General features: G+C 36.4%; 2 protein-coding genes across 12 annotated transcripts in view; one reads left to right on the plus strand and one right to left on the minus strand.

The window, feature by feature from the left end:
* EXOC6B (exocyst complex component 6B) overlaps nucleotides 1–21178 on the minus strand; it is a 612331-nt gene that overhangs the window by 518196 nt on the left and 72957 nt on the right. For all 11 annotated transcript variants that reach the window (XR_013349063.1, XR_013349062.1, XR_013349064.1 and 8 more), the window contains exon 2: nucleotides 5388–5553. Coding sequence is in view for 8 of the 11 variants with exons in the window: in XM_077842877.1 (XP_077699003.1) it covers nucleotides 5388–5553 (166 nt within the window). In the remaining 3 variants the exon portion in view is untranslated. The remainder of the gene's footprint in view (nucleotides 1–5387; nucleotides 5554–21178) is intronic.
* LOC144324631 (large ribosomal subunit protein eL31) lies at nucleotides 18308–18772 on the plus strand. Its single transcript, XM_077916031.1, has one exon. It carries the CDS (start codon nucleotides 18319–18321, stop codon nucleotides 18694–18696), a length of 378 nt encoding a protein of 125 aa, XP_077772157.1. The 5' UTR covers nucleotides 18308–18318; the 3' UTR covers nucleotides 18697–18772.

Consider the following 21178-nt stretch of genomic DNA (forward strand, 5'->3'; position numbering starts at 1 on the left):
GTGCACATGCACACAGAGGTGCACACCTTCACAAATATACACACACACATGCACACACAAACCCCAAATATGTATGGGAAAGTCCACTAAACAGGTTAGTTTACTTAGGACTTCTTGAAGTCTTTAATATCCTACATGCACCATGAATGCCCAATAAGGGGATATCATACAGAATGTTTTCCAAACTTCTTTAACATAATACCTTTTTATTGAGGATCATCTTAAGAAACTAGTTTGTCAAGAACACATGATTGAAAACTTTACCCTAAACTATAGACTCTACACCTGGACTACCATTTTCAAAGCAGATTACCACATGCACCTCCTTTCACAGACAAAATAAAACCCAACCTTCTCCAGAAAGTCTTTATAAAGTAACAGAAAGAGAAGAAACCTTCAAATTCCCACTTTATTATTTATTTAATAGCACCACATGTCAAACATGTGGTTTTATTCAACTGTTAGCTCAATATAAATTAAGAGTGTGATGTAGCTGTCCCAAATGCTGATGATCTAAGACATCATTAGATACTGTCTAAAGCAGAGCTCAGGAAATTTTTTGCAAAGGGCTGGGTAGATAACCTCTGCTGTAACTATTCTGCTGTGCCACTGTAGCAAAAATGCAGCCATAAACAAAATGTAGATGAATGGTCATTGCTACATTCTAATAAAACTTTATTTACAAAAACAGGACACAAGCTGAATTTGGCCTGCAAGACATAGTCTCCTGATTCTTGGTCTAGAGTAAGTGAGATGGCATAAGGCTATTAGACCACATCATGAGAGTTACATTTAGATGCCATGTTTTAGGAAGGCCATTGACAAACTGAAACACAATTAGATAGGAATATGTTTGGAGAAGGACTTAAGCTACACATATGAAAAATAAAGGATTTTTTTTAGCTCAAAGAAGGGGGAAATATTCATTTGGGGATACTATATACTATACCTGGACACTATACTCTATACATCATACCTGAATGACAGCTGTCCATCAAATATCTGAAGAGCTATTACAAGAAAGCTGGTGTCCTAAAAATAATGCTTATTACTTAAACTAATAAATGGATGTTACTAGAATATAGGATTAATATCAGCTTAATATAAGAAAAAGCTGTCAAGTAATGTGAATAAAAATGGGGTGGGATGCCTTGAATTGTGTACAGCTATCCCCTGCTTCACAGTAGTTAATCAAGAATAATTAGCTGTTTAATACTCAACTAGAGAGCTCATAAAATTCAATATTCCATATATACTACTAAATTCAAAATCTCTCTTTACCTTATAGAGACACCATTTCCAAAACTTTCTTTTATCTCAAACTCATTGCAAGGAAATTATTTTACATTGTAACCCAGTACATAAGTACAGGGCGCACACATAGACACACACACGCACATGCACACGCACACACGCACACACACACACACACCCCTGAACAAAATTCTCAAGAAACAGGGTTTACCCTCACTACATGTAATGTACTTTGTTTTCTATTCTATTCTATCTCATTTCAATTTTTTTATTAAAAATACTGATTATGGCCCGATAAACTGATCTTGCACAAATGACAGTTCTAAAACACAACCACAGAAGCCTAACCAGTGCTTCTAGTAAGAAAGATAATTACCATTTCATTACTATTTTAACATAAAATTGAGAAGAAAGTATATTGCCTATCTAGGATGCTACTCCTCTTGATACAGAAAACATAAATATGAAGAGGAATAAATATATACACTAAGAATTAAAATAAATAGGCATTCTAGAAAGTGTAGTTTCTTTTCATTGTTATGTTAAATAATACTGACAGTAGTTAATACTTAATATTTTGCATTTTCTAAACTCTTTTCTCAGAGTTCAAGAATCCCTAATTTTCATAAGTTCCTAACCCAAGTTGAATGATCCCCCTGCTCTAGGGTATGCTGCTAGACTTTAATGCCCTCAGGTTTCAGAGTAAACAAGTGGAGCCTGAACTAGTCAAACACCCTGACCTGGTAGCCTCCAGGTCATGCTTTATCTCAGGGGGATCCTGAATGTGAAGAAACTTGAAACTTGAATCAATTTGGAGGAAGGAAGATAAGATGAGTACCAAACAAGTGATTCCAGCAATTGGTGATTATGGAGAAAATGTTCAGCGCTACCTGCCAAGTAGTCCACCACATGACTACTTCAGTAACCAGAGACAGAGCATTGTGCTGCCCATCACAGACAAGGGACCCAGAGAGCAGAGGGAGAAGTCTAGAATACACACATCCAAATAACACAGAAAAGAACAGCTTGAGGTGAGAATGGAAAGCTGGGATGCTAAGTGAGGACAAATAGCATACATGGCTCCTGGCAGGAGCCCCATACCTTTGCTTTCGGACATTTCAGATACTTTTGTCCATTTGAAGCCTCAATTGTCCATTTCAGCCCCCAAATATTCAGCATAACTTTTTATTTAAGATGAAATCAAATTGCTCATTTTTAATTGTTTTAACATTAAGCAACATTTCTAATACTTTCTCATGTAAGAAAGATAACCCTCTAAAATAAATTGTAGTTTGTTATTCTTGTAAATGAATGTATCGTGACTTATTTTACTAATCTTCTACTAAATGACTTTAGTGACATTTTAAAGTTTTACCTGTTAGAAGGCAGGGGAGAGGGAAAATGAATAAAATAAAATAAAAATTTTATACATTAAAAAAATACAAATATCCTTACACATGCACCTATAAGCCTTAGAATAAGTCTTGGGGCACCCAGGGTGGCTTAGCCAGTTAGACCTCTGACTCTTGGTTTTGGCTCAGGTCATGATCTCTAGGTCGTGAGATCAAGCCCCATGCTGAGGTCCATGCTCAATTCCAAGTCTGCTTGAGATTCTCTCTCTCCTTCTCTGTTTGTCCCTCCCTGACCCTTGTGCACATAAAATAAAATAAATAAAATCTTTAAAAAAGAGAGAAAGTCTTTTAAAAATGTGGAGTTTTAAGTATTCATAAATAAAATTGCTGTCCTCAAAGGTTGTAAGAATCTACACTCCAACCAAGCATACCCTGGTTGACTGGTATCATATCTCTAATCTTAAATGTCATTTTTTCATCTCTGTCATTTTATTAGGCGGCATTTTTATTAAGTCTGCATTCCTTTAATTTTTTAAATTGTAGAGTTCCCTTGTATTTCTTTTTTTTTTAAGATTTTATTTACTTACTCATGAGAGAGAGAGAGAGAGAGAAAGAGAGAGAGAGAGAGAGAGGCAGAGACACAAGCAGAGGGAGAAGCAGGCTCCATGCGGGAAGCCTGACGTGGGACTCAATCCCGGGTCTCCAGGATCAAGCCCTGGGCTGAAGGCAGCGCTAAACCGCCAAGCCACACAGGCTGCCCCCTTGTATTTCTTCTTATGTACATTGTATATTAATATATATTTCTGTTTCTTATTGGAAGGTTCATCATTTTCCTTTTAGTTTATAAAGGCTTTTTAATTTATAAAGTCTTTAATTTATAAAGATTTTTTTCTATGTTACAGGTATTAATCACTTGGCAAATGTATTTTTAAAGTTTTTATTTATATTTAATTTTTACTTTATATGTAGAAAAAATTCTTTCATTTTAATGTCATAGCTATCAACTTTTTTCTTTCTGGCTTTAAGAATTTTGTTTAGAAATGTATTCCTTACTCCCAAAATCACACAAATATTCATCTGTACTTTCTACTAGTTCCTATGGTTTTGTATTTTACACTTAACTGTTTCATTCATCTGAAATTACTGTTGGTATACTGAATGAAAAGCAAGTCAAACTTAATTTCAACTTCAAATAGTTGAGCATTAAGTACAGTAAGAACATATCAGAAGAGCTGTTACTTTGGGAGGGAAGGGTAAAGGGAGCAACTGAGAAGGATACAAAAGAGAGATTTAATTGCGTTGGCAATAATATACTTCTTACAAAGGTTGGACAGTTGTTGTACAGTTCCATAAACTCTTATTTGAAACCTTGGGACCCACCGTGTTTTGGACTTCAGAAATTTGGAGATGTTGTAAAGATATTATGGTACATGTTGTATATAACATAACACCCTTACCCAATGGGTAGAAGGACAGGATCCCACAAGCATACCCATTAATATTTCTTCAGCAAAAAACAAAATTTTACATTAAATAAAACATTAAAAAGCTTCACAGCTTTACACAGGTTTTAGGTTTCACAGTCAAATTAGCTTTTTGTTTGTTTGTTTGTTTGTTTTATTTAGAGAGTGGAAAAGGGCAGAGGGAGAGGGAGAAAGAGAATCCCAAGAAGATTCTGCCTAAAGCACGGAGCCCAACACAAGACTCAATCTCAGGACATTGAAATTGTGACCTGAGCTGAAATCAAAAGTCAGATACTCAACCAACTGAGCCACCTCAAATTAGCTTTTAAATCACTTTCCCTCTCAATAAAATTGTTTCTTTGCTTTTCTTACCAATTGCATTTTTTATATGAATTGTATACTCACTGTCAAGTTCACCCCATGCCCCAGGAAAATCCTGTTGGGATTTTAATCCAAATTCTAATAGGAGAAGGAGGACAAAGAAGAGAAGAAAAAGAGAAAGATGAAGGGAAGGGAATGGAGGAAGGAAAAGAAAGAAGAGAAAAGAGCAAAGAAAAGAAGGAGGGAGGGAAGGAAAAGGAGGAAGCAGGGAAAAGAAAGGGAAAAAAAGGAAGGAAGGGAGAAGAAAGGAAGGAAGGAGGAAAGAAAGGAAGAAATTAGAGGCATAGGATAGGATTGGAAATAAAAAAGCTGTTATTGCTTACAGACCATATGAGTGTTTATATAGAAACCTCAAAAGAAGTCCACACACAAATTATTAGAAGTAATAGAAGGGTTTAGTGAAGTGATCAGATTTAAAATCAATAAGCAAAATCAGTTATCCATGATAAAGGACCAGACCAAACATGGCTGATCTCCTTCTTGGATTTGAATCAATCATATCAAGAATCCATGCTTTGGTAGAAGATAGCCCACAACTATCACTATTTTTTTTTATTCCTGTAGCCTTGGGTGTTATGCTGCAAAGACTTCTACAACCCTGTCATGCCCTATGACCCTGTCATCCTATAGTGATGCTTTTATCTAACAAGCATGTAGACAGATGATATGAAGAATCAACTGGGTTTCTATTTAAAGAAACAGTTACTGATTCTGTTGTTGTTTCTCATCCAAGCGTAGTCATCCAAAATAAAATTTAACTTAGAAGAGTATTCTTTTTTAGCTAAAATTCATTCTAATTATCTATGTTTCAGTAAAAATTCCTTTCTTAGTATCTCTGCTACAAACATGTAACCTGCAGTATATTCCCTACTCCTTTAATGCTAATCAAAATCCCAGCACAGGATGGAGCAACAAGTCCCTCTTAGAGCCTCCTTACTTTGAGTTTCTGAGCTTCCCCTCTCACTTTCAGCAGTTCAGTTATAGAATCCACAAAGCCCTGGTAATGAAAGTTGCACATCTTCTCAATTTCTCGGTCATGATTGCGGATGCGAGTTTCAAGCTTCTCCATGAAACGTCCATGTTCCTCACCATCATAGACAGACCTTTAAAAAAAATGGTATGATGATTACACCACATTTACTTCTAAGAAAGAGAAACAGAATTATAAGCCCAGAAGCGAATTTATTTGAAAACTTCATATTGAAGGTACATTAACCATGGAGAAATCCAATTATATTAATATTGCCCCAATTCTAGGTGAGTCTTTTTTTTTTTAGGAAAACAGTAATTTTGCTTTCTATTCATTCAAAAAATTTAAATATTTGATATTCATACATATATGATATAATATGACACACATATATGTGATATAATTCATCACAGAATTATAGTCATAAAATGAAAGGACTGAATTATAACTCATTTGCAACTTTCTTTCAGAAACTTACCTGGAAAAACTCAATTTTGGATAAAGTCAACTATCCAATCACTCCATAACTGTACCCAAGAAGTTGATGTTCCTGGAGAAAACTACAGCTGTGCTGGGTTGACTCAGTTTAGCTATATAACCACAAATCTAAATTGGACACTTAATAAATATTGCTAGATAATACTACTAAAACCATACCCCCTACCACCGCCACCACAAAATCACTTTGTATTCTCCAAAATAACTATTTGTGAGAACGTTCCTTTGTCCTTTCCTCAAATATCTATCCCCTCACTCTCAGCTGCTGACCTGACTACACATTTCACAGGAAAAAGAGAAATATTTCTTCTCCCACTACAATCAACCAACTTTCTTAACTCTATAACTCCTACTCTGTCCACCCTCCTATAACAATGGAAAAAATGTCCCAAGCGCTTTTATGTCAATCTCTCTTGTTGTCTCTCACGAACTTTATACTCCTTCAATTACTCCCTTTTATCCATGCCCTACAGCATACATTTCCCCACTCTGCTCAATCTTCTTATGGGCATATAAACATGACTTTTTTTTTTAAACATGACTTTAAGAAACTGTCCTTACCTACACATTTCCCTCTAGCTATCATCTTATTTCTCTGCTCCCCTCCCTGCAAAACTCCTTGTCCCTTCCCCACCTTCCAATAGTTAGCATTCATCTTGCTCCACCTAATAGCAGCATTTGCTGTAATATGATACACATTCCTTCTTGAAACAATCTTTTCTCTATAATTCAATTATACCACAATAGTGTGGTTTTTATCCTTTCATAGACAAGGATTCTCAATCTTCTTTCTTGGCTCCTCCTCCTCATCCTCCTCATATTTTCTAAATATTCCTAAAACAACTTATCTTTTCTAACTATGCTCTCTTACCAAGCAATGTCATCTAATGCCAAGGCTTTAAAATATCATGTACATAATAATGACTTCCTAATCTACACCTGTAATTCAGAGCATTTCACTGAGCACTAGACTCAAATATCCAACTGCCATTTAACAATTAGAACTGGATTTTTAAAAGCCATCTCAAATTTAAAAATCATCTATCACCAAACTATCTCCACTCTCAGACATGTTCCTCCCAAAAATTTCCACACTACTCACTCACTTCATCACAACTAATGGCACTCTCCAGTTGCCCAAGTCAAAAATCCAAATGCAGGAATTACTCCTAATCCACCTTTTTCCATCCCATACCCCATCCAATTGATTAATAGATCCTAACAACTCAACCTCCAAAACATACCTTAACAGTGGACTGCATCTCACCATTTCCACTAAAACCCTCATCCAAATCTGTATCACTGGTAATGGACTCCCAAAAGTTTGCATCTCCCAATCTCTCCATCTCCATATAGACACCCTCCACACAGCAGTTAAAATGATCTTTATAAAGCAATAATTGAGATGTTATCCCTCTGCTTAAATCTTTTTTTTAAGCTTTTATTTATTCATAGAAACAGAGAGAGGGGGGCAGAGACACAGGCAGAGGGAGAAGCAGACTCCATACAGGAAGCCTAAAGTGGGACTCGATCCAAGGTCTCCAGGATCAGACCCCAGGCCACAGGCAGTACTAAACCGATGCGCCACCGGGGCTGCCCTGCTTAAATCTTTCTAATGGCTTCTCGTTACCAAAGGAATAAAAATCTAAAACCATTACCATGGCCTAGAAAACCCTATACAATCTAGCCTCTGATTATCTCCCCACCCTCATTTTTCTCAGCTTCCCACACCTAGCCACCTTCTAGCCCCTATGTTCTAGCTACAATGGCTTTTTTTTTTTTCAAGCTTCTTCTTCCCTCAAGAATTGTATTTTTGTTATTCTTATGCTAGTAATGGCTCATCCTCTATATCTTCAAACAATTTTCTCATTCTTATCATCCATGGTTTGTTGTCTATCTCTCCCCCTAACACATCCCAATTAAATGATAAACTCCAGGGCAAGAATTCTGTCTGCCATATTCTCCACTGTACCTCTACAATAGTGCCAGACAGGTAGTAGGCAATGAGTAAATATTTGTTGACTAAAGGAATGACTAATATCTCTAAAACCTCTTTGACATCTGATATTTGTTAAACAAATAGACATTTGTTCATTACCAACACTTTATGGTTCTAGAATCATTAGTAGGTGCCAGATCATGACCCTGATGTTACACACTCTTCTCAGCAGATCAATTCCATTGCCCAAAACTCAGCAGTAACTTCAGACAACGCATACAAAAGTTTGGCTTCCAGTAAAAATTCTAAACACTTATTTCAGAAAACCCACCAGAATCTAGATTCATTCCCCTTCCTTTGAACTAATGAGATCTTCAAATAAATTATAAACAATTCTCGTTCTGACAATAAAGACACACTATAAAATAACCAATTGCCTGAAGGAGCTATTTGAAATATAGATAGAAGACAAAATCTACCATTGACATTTCAACTAACTTCAAATAAGCATAAATATCCCCTTCCAAAGAGAAGAAAAAGAAAGATTTCTCTGTGAAGATCCTAATATTCCTTCCCACTAATAGAAAAGTAATAACCAATGAAAATGTATCAATCTAAATGACATGAGCAGATAGTATTCAGTATCAGACAACTCTTTGGTTCCAAATTCAGTTATATCTTGACCTAGTCATACTTCTAAGTAGCAAATCTACTTCCTTCTACTCTGTAGAACTTTTCATTTTTCCCTTCCAAAGATCTATATTAATATCACAAAAGACAACTCAAAAAAAAGAAAGTCCCCAAATTAAGAAAGTCATAACATGTTAATTACGCCTCACTAGCTCCATTGTTCCCTGAACTTCCTATAAAAAAAATATAAATCAAAGAAAGGAAAGGTGGATTTTAGCTGCCTGACTGTATACCCTTGGTTGTAGCAATGCAACTAACCAGCTATGAATCTTTGGCTAACTCAGTTAATCTCTCTGACCCCTAGCTTTCTCATTTAGAAAATAGGAAGCAATCAGTTACAAATTCTCCTAAGTATCAGCTTACGTCTGACTTTCTACAATTAACTTCCACTTTCAAATTAAGTCAATAAACTGTAAAGATCATACATTTTTCAGAAGAGTGTTAACAGGTATTAGTTCAAAACAACTTATAGAATTTCCTACATCTTTATCACTAGCCCCTACCTATTTCTCCTATCTTAGGGCATTTATGATTCTACTATTCTCTTTAATCATAATAATGTTGGATAACATCAAAGGTTTATAGCAGATCTCCTGAGTATCTTGAGAGTTTAAAAAGTTAAAATAAATGTAAAACCCACATATTTAAAACAAGGGTATTGAACTATATTTAACAAACTTTGTGTTACATGGGTACCAATCAAGAAATCCACAACTTCCAGATTTAATGTATGTATAAGGAGAAGCACATATATATAATTTTAAGGGAAAATGATCCATAGTTCCCATCTGGTTATCAAAGAGGTTAAAAATCACTGATTTAAAAGTTTTTTTTTTCAATTGCCCAGTACAGAAAAAGGCAATTATAGATCACTACTTAACAGCTCAATTTCTACCAGAATTTCAAGTGTATCCCAGCCTTATTCAGTGCTAGCCAACATATCTATCAGATACAGAATCTTAAAAATAAAAATAAACAAGTCTTAAGTTCTGAAAAGGTTATAGACCTCCAGAAGCTAACCTAATATTCGTTGTCAACATTGCACTTGAACAAAGAATAGCTTCCCTACCAGGACCACCACCACCCCCAATCTGGAATATAAGACTTAAACTAGAGAAAGACTGCCATCTACTGATAACCCATTTCTAACATTCCTTGAAACTCCCAACTTGATATGGTCAAGAGGGACTGTTTAAAAATCTAAAAGCTATATTCTGTAATACCTCCTGGCCAAAGATTTATAACTAGTTATTAAATTATATTTTATATAAATCACTCTAATATTTAAACTTCCATTTCTAATATAAAAGCAGGATTTTTTTTTAAGATTTTCTTTATTTGAGAGAGAGAGCGTGAGCAGTAGGGAGAAATAGAGGGAGAGGGACAAGTAGATTCTGTGCTATTCAAGGAGCCTTACACAGGGCTGAATCCCACAACCCTGTGATCATGACCTAAGTTGAAACTGAGAGTCAGACACTTAACCAACTGTGCCACCCAGGCGCCCCTCTGATATAGAGCAGGATTAAGAGAAAAGCTATATTTTTTTTAAGATTGATTGATTGATTGATGATAGACACAGAGAGAGAGAGAGGCAGAGACACAGGCAGAGGAAGAAGCAGGCTCCATGCCGGGAGCCCGATGCGGGACTCGATCCCACGACTCCAGGATCGCGCCCTGGGCCAAAGGCAGGTGAGCCACCCAGGGATCCCCAAGCTATATGTTTTTAATGTACCTGTGCCACAGTTAAATAAGACTTTCTATGAAATAAACTGTACCACTGGTTTCATTATTTGTCATAATCTGAAGAATATTCTAGTACCAATAAAAGGTAAACAGGAAGAAATGCTTGGGAATTGACAAGTTTTTACAACCTAAATTTTGAGTCAATCACATAAATGCTGCCTTGCAGAGCCTAACTGCACATATAAACACACACAAAAAAAGAAAACCATGCACGCACACGTGCACACACACATACACATAAGTTTTTATAAAAAGTAACATGTTTTATACTAGTGGCTACATCTGATGCATACTGTCAAACATCCCACATAGATTTCGTAGGCATTTTAAGAGAGAGATTTTAACTTCTAAAATGGCCCTTCAGGAATTCTATTCAACAAATATTTATTATTCCTCTATAATTAACCATTACAGGATTATATCATTTGCTACAGCCTATATCAGCTCAAATCTGTTAGTCCAAAGAGAAATATAAATAAATAATGTTATGAGCACAAGTTATCTCACTTAAATCCTATGAACCTTGTTAATTAGACATTATTCCCATTTTATAAATGAGGAATTGAAACCCAAGAAAATGAAGCAACTTGCCAAATTCAAGCAGCTAGAAAGTATCCTCCATAGTATACTGATCTGTCTCCTTTTCAAGCAAAGAAAGCAAAAAAGTTCCATGAACCCCTAAAATGTTAGAGCTGAAAGAGGTCTTCGAGGCTCTTATTGTAAAATAAAGGAAACTGAGGTCAAGGAAAGTTAAAATGCCATAGTCAAAATTACATCACTTGTTACTGATACATCTGGACCTGACTCCCAAAGAAAACACAATTAGGAAAAGCTAATGCTGGACACAAAGCTTAAGTGGTTAAAAAAAAAAAAAAGACACACACATACATACACGCTTATACTACTTCAGGATGAGTCAGCTGCCTCTTAGTTGTGCCTGTGCAAAAGCTATTCCATTCTTCTTCCTGTTGGAAGAGTCTCAATTTACTCCCGTATTCTACCTTCCTATCCGACCTTCAAGTGGTAAATACTAACTAATCTATAAACCAAACATGGTTATTCCATTCCCCATGTCCATGACCAGTTAATACGTGACACAACTTTCCCCCATGTGAAATAAAGAGAAGTCTCAAAGTGAAGATCAAAGAAAAGGTTTTCTTTCCTGAAGAATGCAGGAAAAGTAACTGCACTTCCAACTTCTGACACTTTTTTTTAAGATTTTATTATTTATTCATGAGAAACACAGAGAGGCAGAGACATAGGCAGAGGGAGAAGTCTCCCTGCAAGGAGCCTGATGAGGGACTCCATCCCAGAACCCCAGGATCACGACCCGAGCCAAAGAAAGACGCTCAATCACTGAGCAACCCAGGCATCCCTACTTCAGACACTTTCCTATACAATGCTTGGGGATGCAACAACCATTCTGAGGTGAGAAGAGACATTGCCAATAATCTGAGGATGGCAAGAGGCAAAGATGGAAAACACCTGGGTCTTTGATGATGAACAGTTCTATCTCCCAATTTCATGGTATGTTAATAAATTTCCTATTTTAAGGGAAATTTCCAATTTTGAGAAGTTTCCTATTTCTACTTTCCCTCAATATTCTACTATTTGGAAAGAAAAGAATCCAAAAAGTACAATATCGTTTCAATCTTCAAAGGTAGCAGGCAAATCAAGAAAAAGCCAACAGTAAATCAAAGTCTACACAATGCTAAGGAATCCTGTTCCCAGGACTGCTAGACTGCTCTTCCCCCTTTTTTCTTCCAAGAGTTAACTCCCATTCACTCTTCAAATCTCAGTATGCACCTAACTTTATCTAGGAAACCTTCTCTAGCTACATAGACTCTGTTATGTTTTCCTCCTTTGTTTTTAACACCATCACATAATGTACGAAACAATATTCTGATTGCTCATTCACTTGTCAATTTCTCTTTACTAGAACATTTAATCTCCTTGTGGCAGAGCCTGTATCTTGCCTATTTTATCTCCAGCTCCTAAAATAGAGCTGGGCACAGAGGAGATCCTTCATGTATGCTAAAGATGGAGAAAGAGAAAGAAAGGTAGGAGAATAAAATGTGGGAGTCTGATTGTCTCAAAGGCAGTTGCAAGAAGTATCACATCAAACAAAGTTTAGCTGTTGAGATGTTTTTAGAACCAAGGAGAACTTCAAAACACAAAGACTGAATTTTTTGATTAATCCAAGAAAACAATTCCAGAGTTTATCCTGGTCTTTTCTTTTTCATATATATTTTTTTTAACTTCTGTCATGGTTTTAGTCCTGAAACATTTTCTTCTCATTAAGCTTCATAAAAGCATCATTAGTAATTTTGTTTATCCCAAAGGTTAAAAATAAAGTGGAAAAACAGATTTGAGCATGATGTTGAAAGAGAAACTGCAGAAGGTCAAGTGGAGTTTAAGGTTCCTTCTTCTTCTTACTTATAGCTTATCTATAAATTTAACTCAGACCTTACTATGGTAATTTGGATGCGCAGAGTACATAAAGGTGAAAGTAGATCACTGTATATCATCATCAAGGACATGGGAAGCATATGCTAGTTAAGGAAGTCTGAGCTGAAGACTGTACCCAAATGTTCTTGTACTGTCATATTCAAATCCTTCTTCCATCCTGCAGACACCAAGGTATACAACTGGCTTCACCAAAATAGCCCATGCAACCAAGGAAGATTGTGATGGAGATCTCCCTCAAGGCAGAAAGGGAACCCCACACTTCTATGATAGCTATTTTCAGAGAGATAAAAACAGGGTGGAGAAGTTCCAACCCGTACCTAGTCAAAGGGCATTTTCTGAAAACCTGGCAATGTTTAAACTGCACAGAAAAGTAGAGAAGGGGAACTTGTCACAAAACATCAGTCAAGTCAACGACAGTCTATTAGAAAATAAATTAAGGAAAGCAAGGAAATTCCAAATTAAAGATATAACTCACCATAACTCCTATCTTGATAATACAGAAAAGCAAACAAATGGAGGCAGGATATAGGAAACATTTAAATCAATAGTTCCCAAAAGGGAGGTTCGGAGGGGAGGATGGGGCAACTGGGTGACAGGCACTAAGGAGGGCACTTGATGGGATGAGTACTGGGTGTTACACTGTATGTTGGCAAATTGAATTTAAATTTAAAAATAATTTTAAAATAAAATAACAAATAAAACAACAAATAAACAAATAACAAATAAAACAAATAAAATAACAAACAAAATAAAAAATAAAAATAAATGAATAGTCCCAGTCTCTTTAGGCATACAGATTTAAAGTAGGCCTAACAAAATTAGACCAATCAAATTTCCCAAAATCACTAAATCAAACTATAAAAAATGTTCCAGATATCATTTGTAGATGTGTATGTTGTGTATAATATATATGTACATGTGTATCTGCATTATATAGTGCGTATGCAATAAATGTATATCTATGTGATTTGCACACATATATATAAAACATAAACATACATACACACACATTTTTCTGACTTTCTGAGAAAGAACCAGACTTTCCAAAATCACATTCAATTCCTGGTCCAATTTCATTTGCTAGGCGTTGCTTATTGACACCCCATGGCCAAAGTGACCACAATTTAAAACTCTGTAGTCTATAAGCAATTTAAGACCCTGAAGAAGGGTGAATAAATGGTATCAGAATAGTTCCCATCCTAAAAAGTAATGGAGAACAAAATAGGCAAAATAAGACTAAATTCCATGAACACTATGGAAGATGGGATATACCATGAAAAAACTTTCTACTACTAAACTCCCAAAACTGCTAGGATTAAGTTTCTAAATCTTTTTAGTGCATGGCTAAGGAAAAAACAAAATAAGGAAAATTTCCAGAAGCTAAAATAAAACTAGAATAGGAATCCATATTGTACCAATCCTCTATAACCTAAGGCTTCTATTTGAGAGCCATATACAGTAAAAGAAGCCCATAATATGTAGACAGTCCAATCAGAGGCCTCCAAATGAAAAAATCCAAGATACCCAAGGGCTACACTCTTAGTGAAAAATAAGAAAAAAAAAAAAAAAAGCTTTCCCCATAAGAATTAAAGGAATCAGTAGTTTCATAAAGGTAGGCTGCAAGGACACTTACCTGCCTGAGACTTGACCTTGAGTAGAGGGAAATCTCCCATGAGAACTTGAAGCCAAAAGATGGCCTTTTCAAAGAAGGGAAACCTATATTCATACTATTAATACTATCTTTGCAGTCTGAGATACCTCAAATTAAGAATTTATTTTAGGGGTGCCTGGGTGGCACACTCCATTGAGCACCCACTCTTGGTTTCAGCTCAGGTTTGATCTCAGAGCCAGCCCTAAGACTGGCTCCATGCTCAGCAAGCAGTCTGCTTGAGTTTCTCTCTCTCCCTCTGCTCCTCCCCCTGCTTGCACACATGCTCACCCTCTCTTGCTCTCTCTTGCTTTCTCAAATAAATAAATAAATACTGTTCAATTAAAATCACTGTTCTGATAAATTTCCTTCTGACATCCTTTCTCTCTCTTTCTCTTTCCACAGCTAAGATTCTTAAAAGAGCCATCAACACCCACTGCTTTTATTTCCTCAAATTGGACTTGCTCTCTTCAACCCAATGTAACCTGTTTCTTATCCATATCACCCCAAAGGACCTATTCTTGCTAAGATCAATAAGAGCCTAGGGATGTCTGGGTGGCTCAGTCAGTTAAGCATCTGTCTTTGCCTCAGGTCATAATCTCAGAGCCCTTAGATTGAGCCCTGCGCTAGGCTCCCTGCTCAGCAGTATTCCTTAACAGCCACAGCATCCTCATTTACCACCTCACCCTCATTTTGACACTGTATAAACTTAAACTGGCCTTGAACCTATGAAATCTTGTGTGGTTTGAGGTAAATTTCACCAGAAGTACTACCATCCTGTTTTTCCTAAAGTTCTTCCACAAACGCCTAGTATTATTCTAGAAATGAATGGGCACCACTACTAATGACATTTACCAATGGAAAGCAGAGTCAATACTCTTCTGTTTTGAAATGTTTATTTGTTCATATTTTTGAGCACTCTATATCATAATGATTTATTTACATGTTGATCTTCCCTACAGGACCTTGCGTTCCTTGAGGGTTTATTTCTGGAACAACACTTGTCCAAAGAGAATGCATTATAAAGTAACAAAGGGTCTAAAGTGATGCCTGAAAAATGTTTCAACATTTTTTTTAAGGATTTCATTTATTTACTCATGAGAGACACAGAGAGAGAGGCAGAGACATAGGCAGAGGGAGAAGCAAGTTCCCTGCAAGGTACCCGATGCGGGACTCGATTCCCGGACCCAGGATCATGACCTGAGTCAAAGGCAGATGCTCAACCGCTGAGCTACCCAGGCATCCCAAATGTTTCACATTTAAACTTTCTCCAAAGATAAGCACTAGAGTTAACAATAAACATTCTTACTTAAAAAGGTAAATTCAAGTTCTAGCAGTGCGAATAATCTGTACCTTCAACTAAAATGCAAAATAGGAAAAGAAGGAATTAGGAAGAAAGGAAGGAACGTAGAGTTCAAGGAAACCTACTGTGGGAGAAGAGATGTGTCTGGGAATAATTTGTTATTTCCCCAGCTCTCCTCTAACCTTCTCTGGAAACTAGAAGAAAGATGATTAAACAGCAACAAGACCTGGCTCTGAAGGGAACTGGTGTTTCTGGCCCTTGTTGCCAGCAAAAGGGGGAGGGTGACAGCAGTCCCTCAGGGCTTTTAGAAAAAATTGCTTCCAGGTGGAAATTTTTTATGGTACTGTGCAGCCTGGAACCATTTTTTGCTTTCTTTTTTAACTACTGATGATTAAACCATGGACAATCAGGCTACAACAATGGAAACAGATAACTCCCAAACATCATGGTTATATGCTCCAAATTACCAAGCTAACTCTCAAAGGAGAGAAAAAATTTGTTGGCAAAGTCTTTTTTTATAAGGGGGAGAGTGGGGTACAGTCTGTTAAAGATTTGTATTTGGTATAACATAAAAGTAGTCAAGAACTCTGTTATCATAATGATAACCATCAGTCTCATACCAAAACTAGACACCGTAATATACAGTCATGGAGAGCTGAACAAAGGACAATGCTAAATGCCCTGTTACTTAGCAATTTTTCATCATTTCAACCTGGATTAAGTATTCTGTTAAATGATTATCATAGGGGTATGCAGAGAAGTCCTACCATACATGATGTGGGACAACTAAGTCAATTTATACCTGATGGTTCTGAAAAATGTCTGAGGTGTATGTCTGAGTTTGTAATGACAGCTCAGGAACATCAGGGGAAAGTTACTTATAGTACCAACTCATAAGAAAAGCACTGAAAATTAGAGGCCATTCAACCACCCAGCTATTGAATCTAGAAAATCTTACTATAACAGAATCACTGACATTAAAGGATAAATCCAGCTCAAATTTATAATAGTAAAAGTATTTACAAATATATACCAAGCTCTCTGTTGAACATTTTACATACACTAATTCATTTATTGTTCAAAGACAATCCTACTGGAGTAATTACTACCATCGTTTCACACATGAAGCAACCTTTTTGACACCACCCATACACAAAAACATTTATCTTCCCCAGGCGGCCACAATTACATCAAGAATAAGATGAAAGGAAAAGGAAGAGAAGGAGAAACAGGAAGATGAGACAGAGGATGAAGTCAAGGGGGAGCTAGCTGAAGGATAAAGACACCAAAATAATACAAATGGCAATGTTTGGATAATGCAATTGTGACATTTTTTCTTTCTACTTTTCTGTAACTTTAGACTTTCTTTAAATAAACATGTATTGCTTTTAGCATTGAAAAAAGGAAATGCATTTTTAAAGTCTAAAGTAGCACTAGGTCATAATAGGTAGATGTTCAATAAAACATTAATTGAGATAAAAACCAAACAAAAGTAACCACTTCAGGGTAATTTGGGGTCTAATGTTTAATATTTGTCCAAAAATCAAATAAATGTAAAAAAAAATAGAATGAGAATTTCTTCTCACAATCTATCCCCTACATACCTAAGAAGCAATCACCATTGGTCAGAATTTTTTAAATTCAGTATCTTTTTTTAAAAAGATGTTATTGATTGATTGATTGATTTGAGAGAGAGTAAGTGAACAAGAGGGATAAAGAATCTGAACAAGAGGGATAAAGAATCTGAAGCAGGGGCAGCCCGGGTGGCTCAATGGTTTAGCGCTGCCTTTAGCTCAGGGTGTGATCTTGGAGACCCGGGATCGAGTCCCACGTCGGGCTCCCTCCATGGAGCCTGCTTCTCCCTCTGCCTGTGTCTCTGCCTCTCTCTCTCTCTCTCTCTCATGAATAAATAAATAAAATCTTTTAAAAAAAAAAAAAAAAGAATCTGAAGCAGACTCCACATTGAGTGCAGATCCTGATGCAGGGCTCAATCCCATGACCACAAGATCATGACCCAAGCTGAAACCAAGAGTTGGATGCTTAACCAACTGAGCCACGCAGGCATCCCCTTCCATATCTTTTCTATATTCTAATCCTCTCTTCTTATCGATCACAATCTCAAAATGTATTTAAAACATTAATATATTATTCCCCTGAAATTCTCAATTGAAAACTTGATGTAGCAGTTTCCTAGGGCCCCTCTATTGCAACTATGAGGCCAAACAATTAATGTTCTTTCATGAGCCTTCAAATGGGAGGGGAATAGGGGAGCCTCAATGGTTATCATGGAACCTCTGATATATTACTAAGTAATTTGATTTGTGAATGGGAAAAGTAGGCCATTTTCTGTCATTTCCTATTCCACTAACCTGACATACAAAGAATTCCCTACTGGAATCACAAGGCTATTTACAAAATAACTTTTAATGTTTTAAACAAAAATACATTAGATCACACCCTTCCTCTCACACCATGAGCACCATGTTTCCATTAGGAATCAATGCTGTGTGTTTTTTTCATAGAAGCATTTGTTTAAGAATATTATGCGCTAGCCCATTTTAAAGATTTCTCTTTAAAATAAGAATGTACAGAACTAGGGCCCGGCAGAATGGCTCCCGCAAAGAAGGGTGGCGAGAAGAAGAAGGGCCGTTCTGCCATCAACGAGGTAGTGACCAGAGAATACACCATCAACATTCACAAACGTATCCATGGAGTGGGTTTCAAGAAGCGTGCCCCTCGGGCACTCAAAGAGATCCGGAAATTTGCCATGAAGGAGATGGGAACTCCAGATGTGCGCATTGACACCAGGCTCAACAAAGCTGTCTGGGCCAAAGGAATAAGGAATGTTCCATACCGTATCCGTGTGCGGTTGTCCAGAAAACGTAACGAGGATGAAGATTCACCAAACAAGCTCTACACGCTGGTTACCTACGTACCTGTCACCACTTTCAAAAATCTACAGACTGTTAATGTGGATGAGAACTAATCGCTGATTGTCAAATAAAGGTATAAAACTGCAAAAAAAAAAAAAAAAAAAAAAAAGAATGTACAGCAAAAGGAAATTTCAGAGATGATCACTCTATCAAACACTTGTCCAGCTTTTTTCAAACATCTGTAGTAAAAGAAAGTTCATTATGAGGCAACTGATCCCATTTCAATGTCTCTTGCAAAGTTCTTATACAAAAATAAAATCTGCCTTCCTATAATTTTCACCATCTATCTTATCTTTGCCCTTAAAGGACCATTGAGAACAAGTCCTTGATCCCTTCGTTCCCTTGTCCAGACTAAACAATCTCAAATTATTCAACTATTCCGCTTATAAACAGCCTTTCAGTCCAGGTTTTCACCCCTCTGGACACATTCCAGTAGTCAACATTCTTCTTAAAATGTAATAAAACAGGCAGTATGGGACAATGGTCAAGAGCACAGGCTTCAAAGCCAGACTTCCTGGATTCAAGTTTGGTTCTGCTACTTATTAACTTGTGATCTTGGGCAAGTTATTAAACTTCTCTATATTTAAGTTTCCATATCTGTAAAATGAAGATAATAAAAGCAACCACTTCATACAGTTGTTGTGTGAAAATTAAATAGCATAATAGAAATAAAGCATTCAAAACAATGACTGGCACACAGAAAGCATGCTATAAATACTAGCAATTTTAAAATCAAGCATGGACAAGCTAGAAAAAAAGACACATCTTTAACTTTTTTACTCACCTTCTATTAAAATAGTCTAACAATAATGCTTTACCAGTTTTGGCAGTCATATCATGCAGCATATTGAGCTTAAAGTCACATAAAATCTTTTAATTTGCTTTTATATATTGCTATACTCACTCAGTTGAGATCTTAAATCTACAACTTACTACCTATTACAATTATAGTCTACTTTTCCAGTCTTCTGAGACCTCTTGAGACCATGATTTTGTCATTCAACCTTCCATTTCCATGTTTCCCTTTGTTATGTGGTACACGAATATTTTCACAAAAGAAAACTCTACTATGGAGAAGGGCAGAAACCTAAGCAACTCTAAGATCTAAGACAGGAGAGCCCTGGAAAACACCAACATACAGAACTGTGGGATTTTCTGGTTCCATTTTAAGGGGGCAGGAGAGACCATTAATCACATAAAATCAAGAGTAGAAAGCTTGAAAAGTTAATGTTCAGTCTTTAAAAAAAAAAAAAAAAACTCCAGGTTATAGAAGAAGTCCCCAATACCATTTCTTTTAGCCAACATTCATTCAGCCCCCCAACTGCGTCCAACTTGGAGAGAACTTGTCATGAGCCAAAGCTTTTAATGTTCCTCCCTTTTGAAGGCAGAGTGGAAACAATTCCCCAGAACAAAGGAGTTGCGTCAGAGAGCTCTCCGCTCTTTCAAGTTGGAAGGACAGTTGATTCACACCATGTGTCAGAGAGAAACACCAATTAGAACACCAAGTGAGACAAATTTTAGGCCTTCTGAGCTGTTTAATATTAAACTGTAATAAATCATCTTTACAGCAAATTATAAACAAAATATTTTGTTTACCCTCCCTCTTATATGCATCTTCCCTTGAAAAGAAATTCTAAGAGAAATCATAATTCCAAGGTCACATTCTCCACCAAGAAATCATTTTCAAATGTTAGCATCCAGAATCAATGATCTGGTTCATACTCCCAAAACTGTCCTGGCATATCACAATTAGCCTTCCCATAATGGCTTTTTGTGTTCCAAAACAGGGTTAGTTTAGTGATGGTCATGGTCTTTGATTAAGAACTCACTTGTCATTAACTGTCTCTACATTAAGTCATCTTAGTATCCACTCTAGTCAATATTTTTACTTTATACCTAGACCATGAAATCAAATATACATTCAACTGCATAAATTATATTAAAATGATTTTTAATACCCTGAAAGAGAAAAATAAAATCTGAAACAACCTTGTTCTATACAAAATAAAATTTAACAAAATGAGGGGTGCCTGGGGGCTCAGTTGGTTAAGCATCTGCCTTCAGCTCAGGTCATGATCCCAGGGTCCTGGGATCAAACCCCACATTGGGCTCCCTGTTCACCAGGGAGCCTACTTCTCCTTCTACTCCCCACTCCTGCTGTCTCTCGCTATCTCTTTCTCTCAAATAAATAAAATCTTTTTTTTAAATTAAAAATTAAAAATATTTAATAAAATGAGTGATACCAAAACTCAAAGCATAAAATAAAGGTTGGGGGAAAACTAGCTTAACATATTAAGAGACATGCCTCTGAAAAGAGAGGTTGTAAAAACTACATGATTGGTTCAATAAAAGAAATTAAGGAATTATAATGAGTAACTGTAGGGAAAGTAAATTGCTTTCCTTTCAGGATTGCTCCTAAGATTAACATTTATTAGCCATTCAACTGAGATCTAGTGCATATTTTCACCATTCATCTATTATCAATTATCTATTATCAATCAATCTGGTCTGGATCGTATAATTTCTTAAAGAATC

The sequence above is a fragment of the Canis aureus genome, chromosome 12 (assembly GCF_053574225.1).
Source record: "Canis aureus isolate CA01 chromosome 12, VMU_Caureus_v.1.0, whole genome shotgun sequence".
Lineage (NCBI taxonomy): Eukaryota > Metazoa > Chordata > Mammalia > Carnivora > Canidae > Canis > Canis aureus.